General features: G+C 49.6%; 1 protein-coding gene across 1 annotated transcript in view; it reads right to left on the bottom strand.

Moving 5' to 3' along the window:
- The window catches only part of LOC309855839 (arylsulfatase D-like), a 21375-nt gene extending 5501 nt beyond the window's left edge, over positions 1 to 15874 (bottom strand). Inside the window, exons 1-7 of the mRNA XM_082716491.1 lie at positions 15573 to 15874; positions 13869 to 14018; positions 8186 to 8307; positions 6080 to 6202; positions 3184 to 3607; positions 2909 to 3045; positions 1541 to 1675 (exon numbers count right to left, since the gene is read on the bottom strand). Coding sequence (XP_082572617.1) covers positions 1541 to 1675; positions 2909 to 3045; positions 3184 to 3607; positions 6080 to 6202; positions 8186 to 8307; positions 13869 to 14018; positions 15573 to 15616 — 1135 coding nt within the window. The 5' untranslated portion in view covers positions 15617 to 15874. The remainder of the gene's footprint in view (positions 1 to 1540; positions 1676 to 2908; positions 3046 to 3183; positions 3608 to 6079; positions 6203 to 8185; positions 8308 to 13868; positions 14019 to 15572) is intronic.
- Positions 15875 to 17520: the final 1646 nt, after the last annotated feature.

Genomic DNA, 17520 nt, shown 5'->3' with positions numbered 1-17520 from the left:
TGGGTCTGGAAGCCCCTTCTTCTCCTCCTCTCCCACCTGCTCGCCGCTTCATCCACCTGTTCCTTTACCCCCTTTCCTGGTTCATCTTCATTTCTGGGACCCCTAGCAATGGCCTGGGGCCCAGATCGGGTCTTCAGGAAATGCAAAGAAGTACCCATAAAACAATCCTATGTCACAGAAGGTGAGTAGTGAACGGGCAGGGATGTGTTCAGAATCTTGCTAAATAAATGGGTTTCTTGTTGCAGTTCAAAAACTGTCATGCGCCTGCCTTCACTTTGTACTGCTGCAAAACAAGTTACGGCAAAGGAGCAACCCCACTGCCATGTGCTAGATCTCTGTTCTGTAGGCTGGGAGTCGGGCATGGCTGGGTGGCTTGGTGGGTGGGTACTTCGTTCTGGGTCCCACAGTCAGAAATCAAGGGGTAGGCTGTTTGCAGAACATACCACTGGGTACAATGAGAAGCTACTATACAGCTTTGGGACGTGTATGGAGGACCGGTGTGGGAAAATCCCCTCACAAGTCATAGGAACATACACCGTGAACTCTCATTGTTCCCTGGAGCGATGTTCTACAAAGTCGCCGCACATACTGAATGGTGACTCTCAGGTGTGTGTAACACACAGCCTGGTTCCAGGAAGACTCTGGTCCCTGAATTTCCATCAACCAATCAGTATATTTCTGTGTGTTTTGGTTTAAAGACTCCTTATTGGGTAGAAATCATGATTCATTTGCACAGGATTCGAGGCCAATAGCGCTAGAACTCGTGGCTGGATGAAGCCCATGTAACACACTTTCTCCATAAGATGTGTGGCAAGCGTCTTGCCCTTGCAGACAGAGGATAGCCCTTTAGCACTACAGCCGCGGGCCCTTTCAAGGAACAAAGTCACCAACAAAAAGCAAACAAAACCACAGAAACGTGGTCATGAAAGAGACCATGAAAAGGACCCATGTCTATGTCTGAGAGATGAAATGTAGGCACAGGGTTACCGCACCCAACCGTGGTTGAGAACATGCATGGCGGGCGACTGATATTCTTATTGCTGTTCAAACGAGTGCAAAGGCATCGCAAGTATTGATTTTGGGGTTGCAGATAAATTTTAGCAAGTAGCTGACATCATAAATACGGAATCCATGAATCATGGAGAAAATGACTGTATCAGACTTTTAAAAATACGGCAATATAAAGGTACCATGCCCTAAATCTCACAAGATAGAGTGGAATACAGAGACACACGTAACTAAGGTTATAGTTACAGTGCGATGTTTGATTTACGATGGCATTTCTTTTAATTTTATCTTGATTATTTATTTGCAGATCTCCCTGTCCTACTAAAATATAAGCCCTTTAAGGGAAGGGCATGTGTCTTTTTTTTCTCTCTTGGCACGCGTATAGGATTTGGTGTAGAGCGGTTGTTCAAGAAATCCCCCTTTGAACGTGCACACTCTTTCCCCCTTCTGCTTGCTCTCCAGGCTGTAACACTGAGAATCATTTGGTGGTTCCCACATCTGCCTCTTAACCCCCAATATCCAGTGGTCTCACCTCGGAATATCCCATTCCATCCCCCCAGCTGGCCGTGTCCGTCTCTTGCCTCCAAATGTCCTCCGTGATCAGAGGTGAAATACGTGAATGTCGTGTTTTTCAAACCGTAGACTTCGAGTGCTTTAAGGATCTCACCTATAAAAGAAACAGAACAATTCAGGGCAGAGCGAATGAATCACCACCAGCAAATTCAACTCAAATTTGCCCTTTCTTGCTAGAAAGTCCCATAAGGGGACTGTGTAGTCACCGTCATTACGAATGTGGTCACACAGTGTGAACCCTTTCTGATGTTCCCAATTCCACAGGATTCAGAATCTTGTTTACAAAGGTGTCACTAATACAGAAAACAAAATAAATGGCTTAAAGCCAATATGTTGTTGGCATATGTGTCCATAATGACTGCATGGGGTTGGAGTGTGGTAAGAAAGAGTCCTGATGGGACAATCCCATCAAGATAGGAGGAAGCCAGAGCTGTGAGCCTCCATCTGCATGTGGAGGGGGGCAAGGCTCAGGAGAGCAGCACGGTCTACCAGCCATGCACTCGCTTTATCCATGGAGACCAAGTGCACACATCTACAGCCCTGAAGGAAAGATTTTACACCACATGGGGACTGTGCAGCATTGGAAATGCATGTTTCTAGAGCACGATGTAATCCACTCTCCCGTTTTGGGGTTGTCTGCCTCTTTACTTGATGCATCGTAGCACTACAGCTTTTCCAGGATAAGCCCTCGCACCCTGCAAGGATTTAGATGTCTGCATTCTCTTAGCAATCTCTATACACTTGAAGGGAAGGTAACAGTGTATCAACCACACGTCAAAGTAAAAACAAACAGAATGTACCATCTCATCGGCTCTCTCTGGGCTTTCTCAAGGCCACGGGAGGAATGCATTGTTGGTCTGTTGCCCTGAATGATAGAGCATCCTTGCTTCACATTCTGTAATATCTCATGATAGCTTTATTTTTTTTTTTTAAGGTTTCATGTATTTATTTGAGAAAGAGAGAGCATAAAGATGGCGGAGAAGTAGACAGAGAGGGAGAAGCGGACTCCCCGCTGAGCAGGGAGCTCTGACATAGGGCTTGATCCCAGGACCTGGGGACCATGACCTCAACTGAAGGTAGACACTTAGCCAACTGAGGCACCCAGGTGCTCCTCATGATGGCTTTAAATAATGCGCTTTGTAAAAGGATGATTTTGTGCAGAAGTAGATTGAAGGAGCACGTGAATGATATGGGGAACTTTCTCCCAATTCTTTGCCTTTTCTCTTCTTCTTTATTGCAACTTGGTTCATACTGAGGTGCCCCATCTGTTACCAGAGTTGAGCGGTGAGGCCAAGACCGAATGACGCATGGCCGTGCCTTGACTCACCTACAAGCCAGTCCATCTCCTCCACATTGTCGCCATATAAGCCGTGCTGGCTTTTCCCGAGAAAGCGTTTTGTGGTCACCAGGGGAATGTGAACATGTAGCAAAGACACGAAGAGGAGGAATGGCCGGTGCTTATTCCTGAAAGAAGAAAAACATGCTTCAGACACGATGGCACCTGTTTCAACACTATCTGAGCCACCTGGGTCCCTGAAACCCATCACCCCATCGGGACTCAGGTACTATGAGAACTCATCTCCTCTTTAAAAACGGGTTTACCTTTCAATATAGGAAACGGCCTCGCGCAGCATGTGACCTGCCGTTCTTTCCAAAACCATGGGCTGCTCTATGACGTCATGGTCTCTCATCAGGATACAGTTCCAACGACGCACAAACCCAAAGCTGGCATACCAGGAGACGAAGAAGAGGAAGACGAGGCTGGCTGCCCCCAGGACTCCCTTCCAGGACACAGAGATGAACCCGCAAGTCTTGCCAACCGCAATGGTCAGGACCCCTAGAGCCGCCATCTGGGTGTACTGCCCCAGTCTGGATCTAGTCATGGCGTCCACTTCTGGGGGCCTGCCTGGCTGACAGTCATTCACAAGCGTGAAAGGCATGCCGTAAAAATAGTCAAATCCGTGGTTCAGTGGATGGTGGCAGTGGTCGTTGCGGGATTCACAATTGACACCCTGGTGCCATTTTCCTGAAGATAAGAGCAAGAAGTTAGACAAGAACACACACGGAGGTTCTCTGTTTGACCCCAGTCATCTTCTCAAAAATTCGGATTATATAGTTACCCTGCCGTTTGCAAATACCGAACAAACGTATGGAGGTCATGAGATTAAAGGTTCAAGATATTCTGGGCTGTTAGGAATTAAAATTTGCAACCCTAGACTGCTATTAAATAACTATTAAAATTTGCAATTTTTAATTAAAATTATTAAATTATTAAATATATATATTTAATATATATTTAGTATTTTATATATACTATAGTATTTTATATATATATTTTATATATACTATAGTATTTTATATATACTATATATAGTATTTTAAATATTAATAAATTATTTTAAAATTATTTAAAATATTAAATTATTTTAAAATTTAATAAATTAAATAACTACTAAAAATTTGCAATTTAAATAACTATTAAAAATTTGCAACCCTAGACTGCTATTAAATAACTATTCTGCTATTAAATAACTCAGAAAATATCATTTATGGATATTTCTTACTTAAAAGACAGCCCCTTGATAAAAGGAGTTGGTTCTAGCATAATCTTACCACAGAGTAGAAGTAACCAAGTAAGCAAGAAGTGCTTCTAAGAGATTTTTTTCCCAAAGACTGTAATTTTATAATACCTTGAGATGGAACATGAGAAAGCCCATATATCAGATTCTAGAAGGATACACAAGAATTGGGTTCTCTCCAGATGCTTAGCCAGCTTACATTTAGGTACAAAATAGGACTGAAAAGGGTCCAATGTACCAGTCACCATAATTTCCAAGTACAGAGGTTAAACACGGTCCCCACCCTGTTCTTCCCTCCCATGGTTCACACAGGGTCTTCAGAACCTGTAGGATCGGTTCTAGTTCCAAGCCTGGAGACCTCCCTTTCTATCCTTGCTTACATTTAAGGAAGTGAGAAGGTCGGGATGGGGTGGAACAGGTGGAGAAGGAAAGTATACAGGATGGTCTCCATCTTGTCCACTGTCTACCACTTGGAAGGTGAAGAACACCCTTGTCTAAGTCCAGATGGGGTGTGTGCACCAGAAGAATAAAGATTCACAGAAGGAACCGAAACGCAGGTCTTCAAGTCCAGTAAACACAAAATGAATCCACTTACCTAGTTTTAAACATAATTCCCCACCCCCAAAGAGTATGAGATACCTGGTCGTGGTGGGCTCAAGGACATTGGGTCGTTGACCCAACGGTGGTGAGTTGGTGATGGAAAGTTCCAGTCAATTTGGGTGAGTAAGAAACTTTACTCTACTTCTCAGGATTGAGAAGAGAAATACAGGTGACAGAGCAGATGCATACAAAGTCCTTGAAAATGCCCTTGAAAATGGGTTATGCGATATGTTGAGTATCTGTGTCTCCCTAAAATTCCTATGTTGAGACCTGACCGTAAGGGTGATGGTATTTGGAGTTGGGACCTTGGATAGGAAATCAGGTCCTCAGGATGGAGCCCCCATGAATGGGATTAGTGCCCCCAAAGAGACCTTCATGCCTTCTTACATGTGAGGGCACAGAGTGAAGACGGTCATCTCTGAAGCAGGGCGAGGTCCTCACCAGACGTGGAGTCTGGATCTTGGATGTTTCAGCCTCCAGAACTCTGGGAAGTAAGTCTACATAATCTCTATTTCTAAAGTAGCAGGAAATTTTAAAAGGGAGGGCGGAAGAGGTGACTACCCCATGTCAAACCCAATCACCATGTTGATAAGGTGGGGATGTCACAGTTCCCTGTGAACTCAACAGTGACTCTGAGTGTGGAAGAGCTGGTGAGGAATTGAATGGAACAGACTGGATTGAATCTTCCCTTGACCCCCCTGCACACAGAACTGATCGAGTCTTCCCTTGACCAAGGGTTTGGGGAAGACGCCCTCATCATCTGGCCTCGGAGATTCCTGTTAAGAGGAGACACTACTTCTAATCACACAGGCTGAGCAAGGAATGAAAGTGTTCCCAAGCATCTGGTCCATGACAGGTGGGTGCCCATCTGTAAGGAAGCCACCTAACAGGTGTTGGAGTGCCATTCTCAGAAAGGGGGTCTTACGAGGTTGGCCCCTGACTCATGATGTTCAAGAATTGGCTCTCCAGAGGATTTCCATCATTCCCTAAATAATAAGTGTGGCTCTGTGTCTAAAATGTTTGCAAGACGTGGTTTGCTAACGTCTGCTTTCCTTCTGGAGGCTAGGGTTTTGGGGCAGGTGCCAGGCAGCGGGTGTCTAGGAGACCAACCCCTAATACAAAGCCTGGGAATGGAAAGAAAGAGGCAAATCCCCCAAGAGGTTGAATTCAAACGGCTTGTCAATGACAGAAGTTCCAACGGTGTGACCGATCCAAGAGAGGTCATATAGGGCCAGCACCCAGTTTTGGTTCTGACATGTAACTTTTTCCCCTGGTAGGGAAACAGGCTGATCCTCCTGCTCCCTGAATGCTATGAGTACCTATAAGGCCAGTTGCATAACCTTGCTGCTTCAGGACTCTTGCAAACGTGGTTTCGTTCGTGGGGAGTCCGCCTGATCCCGCGTTCCACTGGAGGGCACGGTACCCATCATTGGCTTCCATGCCTGCGGAGCAGAGCAGAGAGCAAGGACTCACTCTCCCTTGACTACAGCAAGGGTTCTTGCCTGGGGAGGAAGCTGACCCTTCAACCTGTCTGGCGTTGGTCTGGGTTTCACAATTGCAGGAGGGGCGCTGCTGGCCTCAGCTGGGGGAAACACCCTACAGTGCCCAGGTTGCCCCCACCATAGAGACTCATCCAGCCCAAATGTCAGCAGTGCTGAGGGTGAGAAACCCTGCCTTGGCATGAGAGAGTCTGTCTGTTTCTCTCTATCATCTAACTCTATCCATCCATCCATCATCTCTTCACCCATCTATTCATGTATCATCTATCAATCGTCAACTGCTTACCTACTTAGCTATTCATCCATCCCTATCTCTCTCTCTCTATCATCTATCTGTCTATTGTCTAACTCTATCCATCCATCCACATATCCACCCACCCATCCACTCATACACCCATCTAGTCATCTATGCACCTAGCCATCCATCAATCTGTTATGTTCCTATTATCTATAATCTATCTATCTATGTAATCTATCATCTATCTATCATCTATCTATCATCTAACTCTATCCATCCATCCATATATCCACCCACCCATCCACTCATACACCCATCTAGTCATCTATGCACCTAGCCATCCATCAATCTGTTATGTACCTATTATCTATAATCTATCTATCTATCTAATCTAGCTATCATCTATTTATCTATCATCTATCTATCTATCTCTATCTCTGTATCTTCTGTACATTATCTATCTATGGCAGTGGTTCCCAACCAAAGGTAATTCTGTCCCCCAGGGAACACGTGGCAAATACCCGGTGACACTTTTGGTTGTCACAACTTTGTGGGGAGAGTTAGCTCTCCCTAGTAGTAGTGGCTGCTACTAACATCTTGCACATAGAAACCTGACCCCCAGCATCTCAGAATGTGACCGTGTTTGAAGAAAAGGTCTTTAAAAGAGATCAGGTCTTTTAAAGAGGTAAAAAAAAAAAAAAAAGAAGTCGTTGGAGTAGGCTCTGTTCCCATAGGAATGGGGTCTTTATAAGAAGAGGAGCTACAGACAGATGGCCACGTGAGGACAGGGAGAGAAGGCAGAGTCTATATGCCAAGGAGAGAGGCCTCAGGGAAACTAGCCCTACCCTGGATCTCAGACTCTCAGCCTCCAAGATGGTCAAAAAAGTAATCTGTGTTGTTTAGGCTGGTCCTTCCGTGGTATTCCATACAGCAGCTTGGACAAACTAAACCTCAATATTCCAATATGTAAATGTACTCACTTATTAACCCCCTCTTCCACTGATGAACTGTGTCTGTGTTTGCAACGTACAGATGTACAGACAACGTTCAGTGCTGCTGTGAAGTTCTCATTCCATCTTTTGTAGAACTTGCATGTGTGCACATGTTGGGCTCCTCCTTAGGAATTCCTGGGTCATGGGAGTGCCTGCTTTCAGCTTAAGCAGACAGACAACCTTGAGGATCTCACCAACCTTGTCCCTTTCTGACTCTGACCCTCCTACTTTTCCCTTAGAAGGACGTTGGTGATGACACTGGGCTACCTGCATAATCTAGGGTAACGTTCCCATCTGAAGATCCTTCACCTAACCCCAGATTCAAAGTCCCTTTTGCCATATAAGGATTTAGGATGTGGGATCTTTGAGAACCATCCTTTAGTTTCCTATATGCTCACCCAAAGCCTATCTGAAGTCATGACTACACACCCAGATGGACTAAAATATTTAAACAAATAAACACAATGTCAACCATAACCAGCTACCCTTGCAGAGTTTCCGTCTCTGAATTCCCAATCAACCCAATCATCGCATGACTACCTAAAACACACCAGTCTTCATGTCATTTGAGGGGATACCATTGCCCATTAAATGTGCACCGTTCTACCTGGATCTCGACCATCGCGGATCACATTGAGGACAAGTAATGAGTAGACGCAGGCTTGCCCCCTTCTCAGTCGTCCCGGCAACACTGACCTGATCTGAAGGAGTGCCTCCCCGTGAGGAAGGAAGATCTGCTGGGGGTGCAGAGGGGGGCGGCCGCCAGGTGCTGGGTGAGCCTCACGCCTTCCTCTGCAAGCTGGTCAATATTGGGCGTCCTGAGTAAACCACACACAAACATCCCTGTCAAGACAGCCCTTACAGGGATCCCTGCACCAAAGGGCATGGCATGGAGTACATCAGTGTTTCCTGTGGGTTTTATGATTAGTTGCATATGGTGTCTTGCAAAGGCAGATGGACCCATCCCCAAAACAACCAGCATGAGCACATGGACTGAGGACCTCTCGCTGCAAAAGGGGCTGAGCCCTTGTCCCGGGGTCTGGGGCTGCAGCCCGGCCCACTGCATGCATAGCCACCGTCTGAGCCCATCGCATCACCCGGAGGAGGTCTTGTGGGCCAGGAACAAGCTTCTCTGGATGCTGTTGCTGTGTGTAGGGATAAGAGTTGCACAACGTCTTGGTCTTACGGTCTACTCCTGTCTGCCAGGAGGCTGTGACCACACCAACCTACTGGCTTGCAAAGGTGGGTCCCTTACAGCTCGCTACCCTTTGCTCCTCTGTGAGCACGCTCTAGTTCACAAATGGGAAACGGTCTTCCCAATCCAATGGGGGGAAGGAACACCATGCCTTTCCTGTTTGTACCACCAAGTTTCCATGTGGATGGGTTAAATGGCAGAGGGCAAGTGGATTAAAGAGACACGGGAAGACATGAAGAGTGAAGCCACTGGCCAGAATAAAATCTGTGAGAGATGATACCTAAAATTTCCTTACTGGGCAGGTGTTCTAATGGCCCAAGGTCAAAGGCATCTTTGGAGACGAATTGAGGCATGGCTGGAGGCCTTTCTTGTTGAGTATGAGTGTTGGCGGAGGGTGCTGAGGGAGTTGACAATGGTCCACAACCATTATTTATGGGGAGGAGCCTCAGGGTCCCTGTTCTCCCAGTGCCCTGGGAGAAGTATGCAGACGTGACCATGGCTTTTCTGAAGGTCTGGGCAGGCTCAGGCTGAGTCCTATACTAGTAGATGCTGTTTTCTTGGACACAAGTCTCTTCCAAAGCCTTGTGACCCAGAGGATCCCCGTCCATAAGTTTTGTGGATAGAGGACAGAAATATGATGACTCCTGAAGGACTTCTGGGAGCCGGTGGGCATCCCAAAGTCCTAATGTGGGTTTTTGGATTCAAGAACTTCAGACGCATCAAAACCATTGCCAAGACCATCCTCCAAATGTTGAGGTAAATACCTTTCTTACTAACTCAGATGGGTGTTGCCAGTTTTGAAGAACACATTTTTTGTTTTAATTGTTCCTTTTGTTTGGGGGTGAACACAGTACTTGTGGTCTAAAAAGTATGAAAAATTACAACTGTATCCTTCAAAATCCTCAAAGGTGGAGAAGCACAGAGGTGAGGGGCAGAAGGACAGTGTTCAAAGGATGTTTGGTGTAAATGCATAGGAGGCCAGTAAATAACTTCTAAGTTAGTGTAGTAATACAATAGTGTAACATCTTTGGAGATTATTAAAGTGAAAAGCTGCATTTTTGGAATCCCTGTGTTATCTTTAGACTCAACGACTTCTTAGTCAGCAGAGTGATCTCCCCGTTTGCAAGGAGACAAGCAAAGTTGGGAGCCTGAGTCACTCGTCCCTGGTCACGGAGCTAGAGAGTGCCAAGGAGGGTTTAACACCTCCATTAAATTATACCTTATCTGCGTGACTTAAAAAATCCACCGAAGGTAGTGTTCTGGAGGTTGTGGGACAAGTATGTCCATCCTCAGGCTCATATCTTCCATTAAGCATGGATTTTATGATAGTTCACAACCACCCGTCCACTTTGGGACCACTAAAGCTTTTTTCCTGATGGCTTTGTTCCTATTTAAAGACAGTGCCCCTTGCCCTCTTGTGTGCAAGCTGTTGTCTGTACTCATTCAGCTGTGGCTTCCAGGCTCGTCCTGCATGCCCAGAAACCACAGCTGAGGTCAGTATTTCAGACACCTGCTGCTCTGGGCAGCTGCTGGGGCCCTGCCATGCCTCTGTTTTCAGGGAACAGCTGTGTCAGTCAAGACCGTTCTGGCCACTTTGCTCATCTTGGACTTTTTAAAAAATTGCAACCAACCCAAATATAAATGCTGTTATTAAAAAAAAAATCACCCATTCTGTACTCATGCTGGTTGTTTTCAATAATCCAACTATAAAAATTTATTTTTAACTAAACTATGAACACGAATTACAAGGGCTTATAGGATTCTACCAATTAAGTATAGTTATATTAGCTTTGACCTATTTTCTCAGGCTACAAAAGTTCTATCTCTAGCTTGATATCTAATCTATTATGTACCAGTAAATAACCATCTGTCTACCCATCCTTCCACCCCTTTCCATCCAACCATCCATCATCCATCTTTCCATCCATCCAACCATCCAACCATCCATCCAACCATCCATCCATCCAGCCATCCATCCATCCATCCATCCAACCATCCATCCAACCAACCATCCATCCATCCATCCAACCATCCATCCATCCATCCAACCATCCATCCATCCATCCTCCATCCATCCATCCTTCCTTCCATCCATCCAACCATCCATCCATCCATCCATCCAACCATCCATCCATCCAACCATGCAACCATCCATCCATCCAACCATCCATCCATCCAACCATCCATCCATCCAACCATGCAACCATCCATCCATCCAACCATCCATCCATCCATCCATCCATCCAACCATCCATCCATCCATCCAACCATCCATCCATCCATCCATCCAACCATCCATTCATCCAACCATCCATCCAACCATCCATCCATCCATCCAACCATCCATCCATCCATCCATCCAACCATCAATCCATCCATCCAACCATCCATCCATCCATCCATCCATCCAACCGTTGTCTGTCTAGCTATCTCTCTTCTATCAAGTATTTATGTCCAACACATGTCTTCATGATTATCTACACTGGGGAACAGAATGAAAAATACCACAGGTTTCAACCTTGCACAGAAATCTTCTGCAGAATCTCATTCCTCCACTTGTGAAAAGATACCCTAAGACAGGAAAAATGCTCCTGATTTTTAAATTCTGTGCTTCTCAATCAATTTATGTCATCTTCTTCTTTCCCTAACCAAGCTGACTGGCAAAGATAATCCTAAAATATTACTCTCAAGTGCCTTTCATTTTTTTATGCATTCTTTCTCTTTTAAATAACCCTCTGGCCTGTGGGATCGGATATTTTTATTCTAAAAACAGAGGGAAAGTATGGGAGTGTCTGAAAGTGATACCAATATGCTGAGAAACCACCCAGTGACTCTCAAAAAAGGAATGGATGGGCAGGGCATGTATGACATTTTCCTGAAAGAAGACATATCTTTTCTTCCTATTATGCTAATAAAACAAGCAGGTTACACATGTATTTGCAGATTGGTTTCTGTCATTAACACATGTCTGGGGCGGGGGTTCACTTTCACGTTTTGCATCATGGTCCCAGAAGGAAAGGTGGAGATTATCCAAAGGCCTTATGTGAACAGGGGAAACTGAGGCTGGACGTATGACTGATGGCACAGATACGGAGAAGCAGGATTAGGGCCACAGAGCCAGTCCTAGGGCTCCCTCTTCTGTCCTGACCTCCTGCTCCCCTGACCCTTGGTGACTACACATTCATTACACACCTCGCAGGTTCTCGACTTCCCTTTCTTACGAGACAAGATATGAAACACAGACCTGCTGTGTCCCACATGAGCCAGCGGAGTGACTGTAAATAACGGTGTCTGACATTTTCTAGGGTATCTAGGCACAGCAGATCCCCTGATTCCTGGAGAGAATTCTATGGGACGTACTTACTAGTGAAGAACGGCTTATGTGCTGGAGGAATCGGAATGATTTCACAGCAAATCTCCAAAGGATGAAGGCACAGATGCCTTAGAGCATGTGCAGTCAATTCCCCCTCGAAAGCCAAGACAGGGTGTAGCTTTCCCTAAACCGGGTGGTTTTTACGTCTTCTACCTGTCAGCCTTGATGGCTTGCTTGGGCAAAACTGTTAAAAGGATGTGCCCTGCTCGTGTTGGGGTGGCTGCATGTGCTGTGGAGACAACAATATGAAGACCATGGAAGCGCAGTAGGTTTGGGCAGAAAGCCCACATTCCTCATAGGCTGACTGCAAGGGGCATGGGCTCGACATGGGTAAGGGTCGCGCTGCAACCCATGGGGCCAGCTGGCTCAATGTCTTCATCAATGCACTAAATTAAGAGAACATTTTCGCCGCCTTTAGGATGTCCCCAAACACCGTCCTTGCGCTTGGCCTATATTTTAGTTGGAAGGAGAAACACTGGACATGAACACCACCACCACCACTACCACCACCCACACCCCCCCCACACACACACATGTCATGGGTGCTGCCCCCTAGCGGTGGTATTGGGTATGCAATCCCAGTTTCTCCATTAATTTCTTGGCTTAAGTTTTCTTAACACACACTGGCAGGCTGCAGGAGGTCCTGAAGGGTTAGGAATTCGTCCTAGGAATCCTGGGGTACACGATCCAGTCCATTACATAGAGTGATGGCTGAGAGAGGGCAAGGCGTGCTCTTGGGCTGTGAAAATGTTCTAAAATGCATCGTGGTGACTTTTCGGAAGCTACCAGAAGCCAATGGATTGTCCAGTTTTGTTGGGGGAATGGTCTGTCCCGGCAGGTATAACTGGGCAGGCTCAGCGTTGGGGGGAGGAAGGTCCCTGCATACACAGGGCAGTGTCTGCCGCTGTTGGAAAGGCCGTGACCAAAGGTCGTGGGCCTGGGTCTATCCTGGGCAGTCCCAACATGGGCTGCTAAGGTTAAGACAGATCATGTGATGCTGTCCTGGTGGTCTTTCTAAAAGAAACGGAATGAGGTGCTTCTTGTCTCCTGCTGCACAGATCATGCAAACACCATCGTGCACATATTTGCCAGGAGGGAAGACTCAGGAGCCTGCGTACTGTGAATACGGAGGTCCACCGAGGTCCGCTGAGGTCCCCACAGCGAGTGAGTAGCAGCCTCAGGGGCACAGCTGTCCTGTCCTAATCCCCAGTATTTGTCAATGGGACCTGACTTGTAAACGGGTCTTTACAGGTGTCATTAGTTAAGGATCAAGGAATGAGCTCATCCTGGATCAGGGTGGCCCTAAAGTCAATGACAGGTGTCCTGGTAAGAGACAAAAGACAAGATACAGACACAGAGGAGAAGCCACGGGAAGACGGAAGGCAGAGATGGGAGGGATGTGGCCACCAGCGTAGGGACGCCTGGAGCTCCAGAAGCTGGAAGAGTCAGGAAGGACCCTGTCCTGGTGCCTCTGGAGGGGGCTCGGCCCTGCCCCGCCTGGACCTCAGGTTTCTGGTCTCCAGGACTGGGAAGAGAAGAAATTCCTGCGTCTCAAATTACTCCATTTGTTCCCTTTTGTTCCGGCAGCACTAAGAAAGGAATACACCCACCCACCCGAGTGCCATGGTGTTTGAACATTTCAGTTTCAGACCCAGCTTCCCGGTCAAAAAATAATTTCTTGGGGGTTCACGTCGGATGCCCTGAGGGCTTTCCTACTACGGGCAGCTTTCAAAGACATCATAACCCACATGCGTTCTCCCACACAGACACCCACGACCCCTAGGACCACCTGCATCACCAGCCCGTTATACCTGAGCGTACGGTTCCCATAGCAACCAAGATCCCCAATGCCAAGATCGTCTGCCATTATCAGTAGAATATTGGGTTGAAGGGCATTTGCGGCTTTTAACTCGGACGTCCTCAGGAGCACACACAGAAGGAGCGGACCCCACAAAAAGTCCCTGGAGAGACAACCAACAAGGCCAAATTAACGTCCAGGATTTGTCATGTTCAGTGGGCATTTCCCAAGCGGCTTGCTGGGAAGGCACGTGCGTTCGCCCTGCATCAGGATTTAACCTCCTCCTCACCCCGTTGGTCCTTAATTCTGCTACTTCGGCGGGGGCGCTCCTTAAAGGGCTGAGCGCTTGTCTTCCAGGGGCGCTTTTCCTGCCTTTCCCGGTGCAAAGGCGGCCGGAGCGCGCCTTCGTCCCCGGAGCCACCCGACAGGAGGTAGGCGGACCCAGAGGGTCGGAGCAGCGGGACACAGGCGTTTTAAAAGGAAGAATGTGGGATTCAGGGCACCCCGGCCACGACAGGGAGACAAGGCACTGCTGGTGCGACCCCGTAGAGACAACACGGTCTTGGGGCGCGCGTGGCCAGCAAGGCCCCCGCGGGGCGCGCTAGGGACCGCGCGGGAAAGGGATTTGGGGCGTCCCGGACGCGGATCTCCGACCCTGCCCGCCCCCTAACCCGGCTGAACGCAGGGCCTGGGGCGCCCAGGTCCTCCTGCTCGGGTGGCAGCTCGAGCGTGCCTCGGGGCCGGCCTGCAGAGCCCCCAGTGCTGTCCTGTGCCCTGATTGCGCCCCCGTGCGCCAGCCGTCGGGAGCAGGGGGGCAGGGAAGGGCCCGGCGGCACAGGGCGGAGGCGGAGCGTCCAAAGGGTTGAGGAGAGGGGGAGGAGGGGGCACGGCCGCGCTCCGGCGACGGGGTCTTCGGGAACTGGGCAAGTCTTAGCGCTGGGGGCCAGGGCTCCGCTCCGGATGTGGGGGTGGGCCAGGCTCCGCTTGGGCTGGGGGAGGCCGGGCCGCGGGCCGGAGGCCGGAGCGGGGCGGGGCGGTGCCAGAAGGAGGAAGCCGCGCGCTTTGGGAGGCGGGGAAGCGGGTGCTGGACCGGACGTGTCTCAGAGTGGGGGAGGGTGCGGCCGTGCTGGCATGGGGGGGACGGAACAAAGCGGGGATGCCCCCACTTTGGAGCAAGGGTGGGGTTGAGGGGACGTCGCGGTGCTGTCAGGGTGCGGAACCAAGGTGGGGGACCGGGCGTGTCCTAGAGAGTGGGGATTGGGGACACGGCCGCACTCCGGGGGGTAGGCGGCAGGGAGCGGGAGGGGGCGTGTGCTGGACGAGGGGGCACGCGGCAGCGCTCAGGGGGAAGAGGGTGTTTTGGGGGCCTGGTGCTGGCGCTGCTGGAGGAGGGGGTACTCGGGATCAAGAGAGCGCGTCCTACGCAGTGGGGGATGGGGACCAGGCCTCGCTCTGCCGGGGCGTGGCCTCTGCGCACCAGCCCCGGGTTCCCCTTCCCTGCCCGCGGCCCACCCTCCCTCTCCTCGGTCCAGCCGCCCCTCTCCTCCCGTCCGGCTCCGCGTCCCTGCGACTGCGAGGCGGACGTCGAGCTGCGTTTTGGTGACTCCAAGGCGCACACACCGCCCGCCCGTCCCGGGGGCCACTGACGCCCAGTGTGCGCCTCCCCCAGCCCTCATGCCCGCCCCGAGTGGGGGCCGCGTCCTGGGGCCCCGCGCACCTGGCAGCGGGCGCGGCGCGTCCCCTCGGAGCCCTGAGAGCCATGGCGGCGCGCGGGCCGAGCGCGCAGGACCTTGCCCCCAGCGCGCGGACCCAGACCCGCCCACGCAGCGGAGCCCTCCGGGCGGTAGGGCCCGGTCCCGCCCCAATCCGTTTAATCTCCTGTCGCCCAGGGCTTTCCGGGAATTGATCTTGGAAACCGGTTTTCCCGAGTCTCGGTGGCCTCCGGGCGGGCACTCCTGGGAGACAATGTGGTACCCGGGCTGGGTCTGGGCTCGGGGAACCCCAGCAGTTTCCAGCAAGTTCTGGAAAGTCCTGGGGACTTCCCCCGTGCGCTCAGGCAGCCTGGATGTGAATTCTGTTTCACTGGGGTCCGTGAGGCAATCCCCCTTCTCTATGGCCAAGGTGGGGGGCAGGGGTCAGGCGTGAGCTAGGCTAGTTAGACCCTCACCCACAGGACTTGACACCAGGGGGTCTACCTGGTGGTCACCTCCCCGTCCTGGTCCCCATTAGCTGCCCGGGAGTTCTCTTTGTCCCTTTCCAACTCCGTTCTGCGTTTTGCAGAGATAGTCATTGGGAATTAAGACTTGCCAAAAGCTTGAGGGTGGGGACAGTTTGCCCAAGGATCTCTTCGGAGAAAAGATGATTTCGCCTTAGAACTGGCGGCCCTAGTTAGCTCATATTTCCTGAGAGGTCTCTGGAGAAGCCCACCCTGTTCACACCTTGACCTCAGGACTTCCCAGCTCTGCAGCTTGGAGAGGATGAAGTTAGGAGGTTAAAGCTGCCGTCTTGCAAAGTGATGGTGGTGGAGCGCGGGACGTGCGTGTGTGTGCAGGGAGAGGGGCTTGGGTGTAGGGTCCAGAACAAAGTCCGGTCCTGAGCATGTCCAGTGCAAAGGCTGCGGGCCCGGGGGCTTCGTGGTAGTTCAGGGACCTCCCACAAGCCCCCCACCAAGTTCTGGGTTTCCCTAAATTTCTAGGGCATCTGTTTGTGGAGAATAATTGCTTGAAAAGTGTTAATAAACCCAGACTCTTTAAACTCTTTAAAAGTTAAATAAACCTGATGAGGGAGCAGGTGGCTGGCTGAGGACAAAGCAAGAGCTGGCGCCTTGCACCCCCCCCCCCTTCATCCGCTCCCCTCCATAGGTGTAGCATTCCTCAGGCACCCCTGACTGCCATAAAATGTTAAATAGTTAACTTGCTGAGACCACAATCCTTCAAAACAGGAGTCTCCCTTGGTTTGCAAATGTCCTTGAGATTACAACAAAGAAGTTACCTTATCAATAGCCCAATTTCCAAGGACACAGAACTCAGTTTCTCAAGCCAAATATCACCCTCCCCTCCATAAAACCTAAGGAGGTGGAGGTAGAAGGAAAAGTAAATAAAGTTAAATTTCTTCTAAAACCTAAATCTCATTAACAAGGATGCTTGATAGCAGGAATGTAACATTCCACCGGGAGACTCCCAATTGTCTTTACTTGATAACAACTAAGCCTTCAATATCCTGATAGTATTCTTTGCCTCAATAGCCCTTCTGAATATCCCTTTGTCCTCACCTACCCAACTCCTGCGTATATAACCAACCACTCCTAACAACCCGGGGCGGCAGCCAGCCGCATCTCTGCCTGCCCACGGGCCCTGTCCCCGTGCTCTAATAAATCACCTTTTGCACCAACGACGCCTTAAGAATTCTTTCTTTAGTCGTCGGCTCCGAACCTCCTCACCCCACCGAACCTGACTTAGGTTCTGGGACTTCATCAAACCCAAACTTTAAACTCTTTAAAGTCACACCTTTTCTGGGCTATGTTTGGTGCTCCGCTGGCCTTGGTCGGCAGACCCATCTGGTACGGAAGTATCTTCCACTGGGACTGTGAGTCTGGATGGGGTCAGAGCAGCCTCCTCTGGGTGGGGCTGGGGTTGGGGAATGGAAATCCCCATGGCAGGAGGGGC

Source organism: Mustela nivalis (genome assembly GCF_964662115.1).
Source record: "Mustela nivalis genome assembly, chromosome: X".
Classification (NCBI taxonomy): domain Eukaryota; kingdom Metazoa; phylum Chordata; class Mammalia; order Carnivora; family Mustelidae; genus Mustela; species Mustela nivalis.
This window is presented reverse-complemented; position numbering and strand designations above follow the sequence as displayed.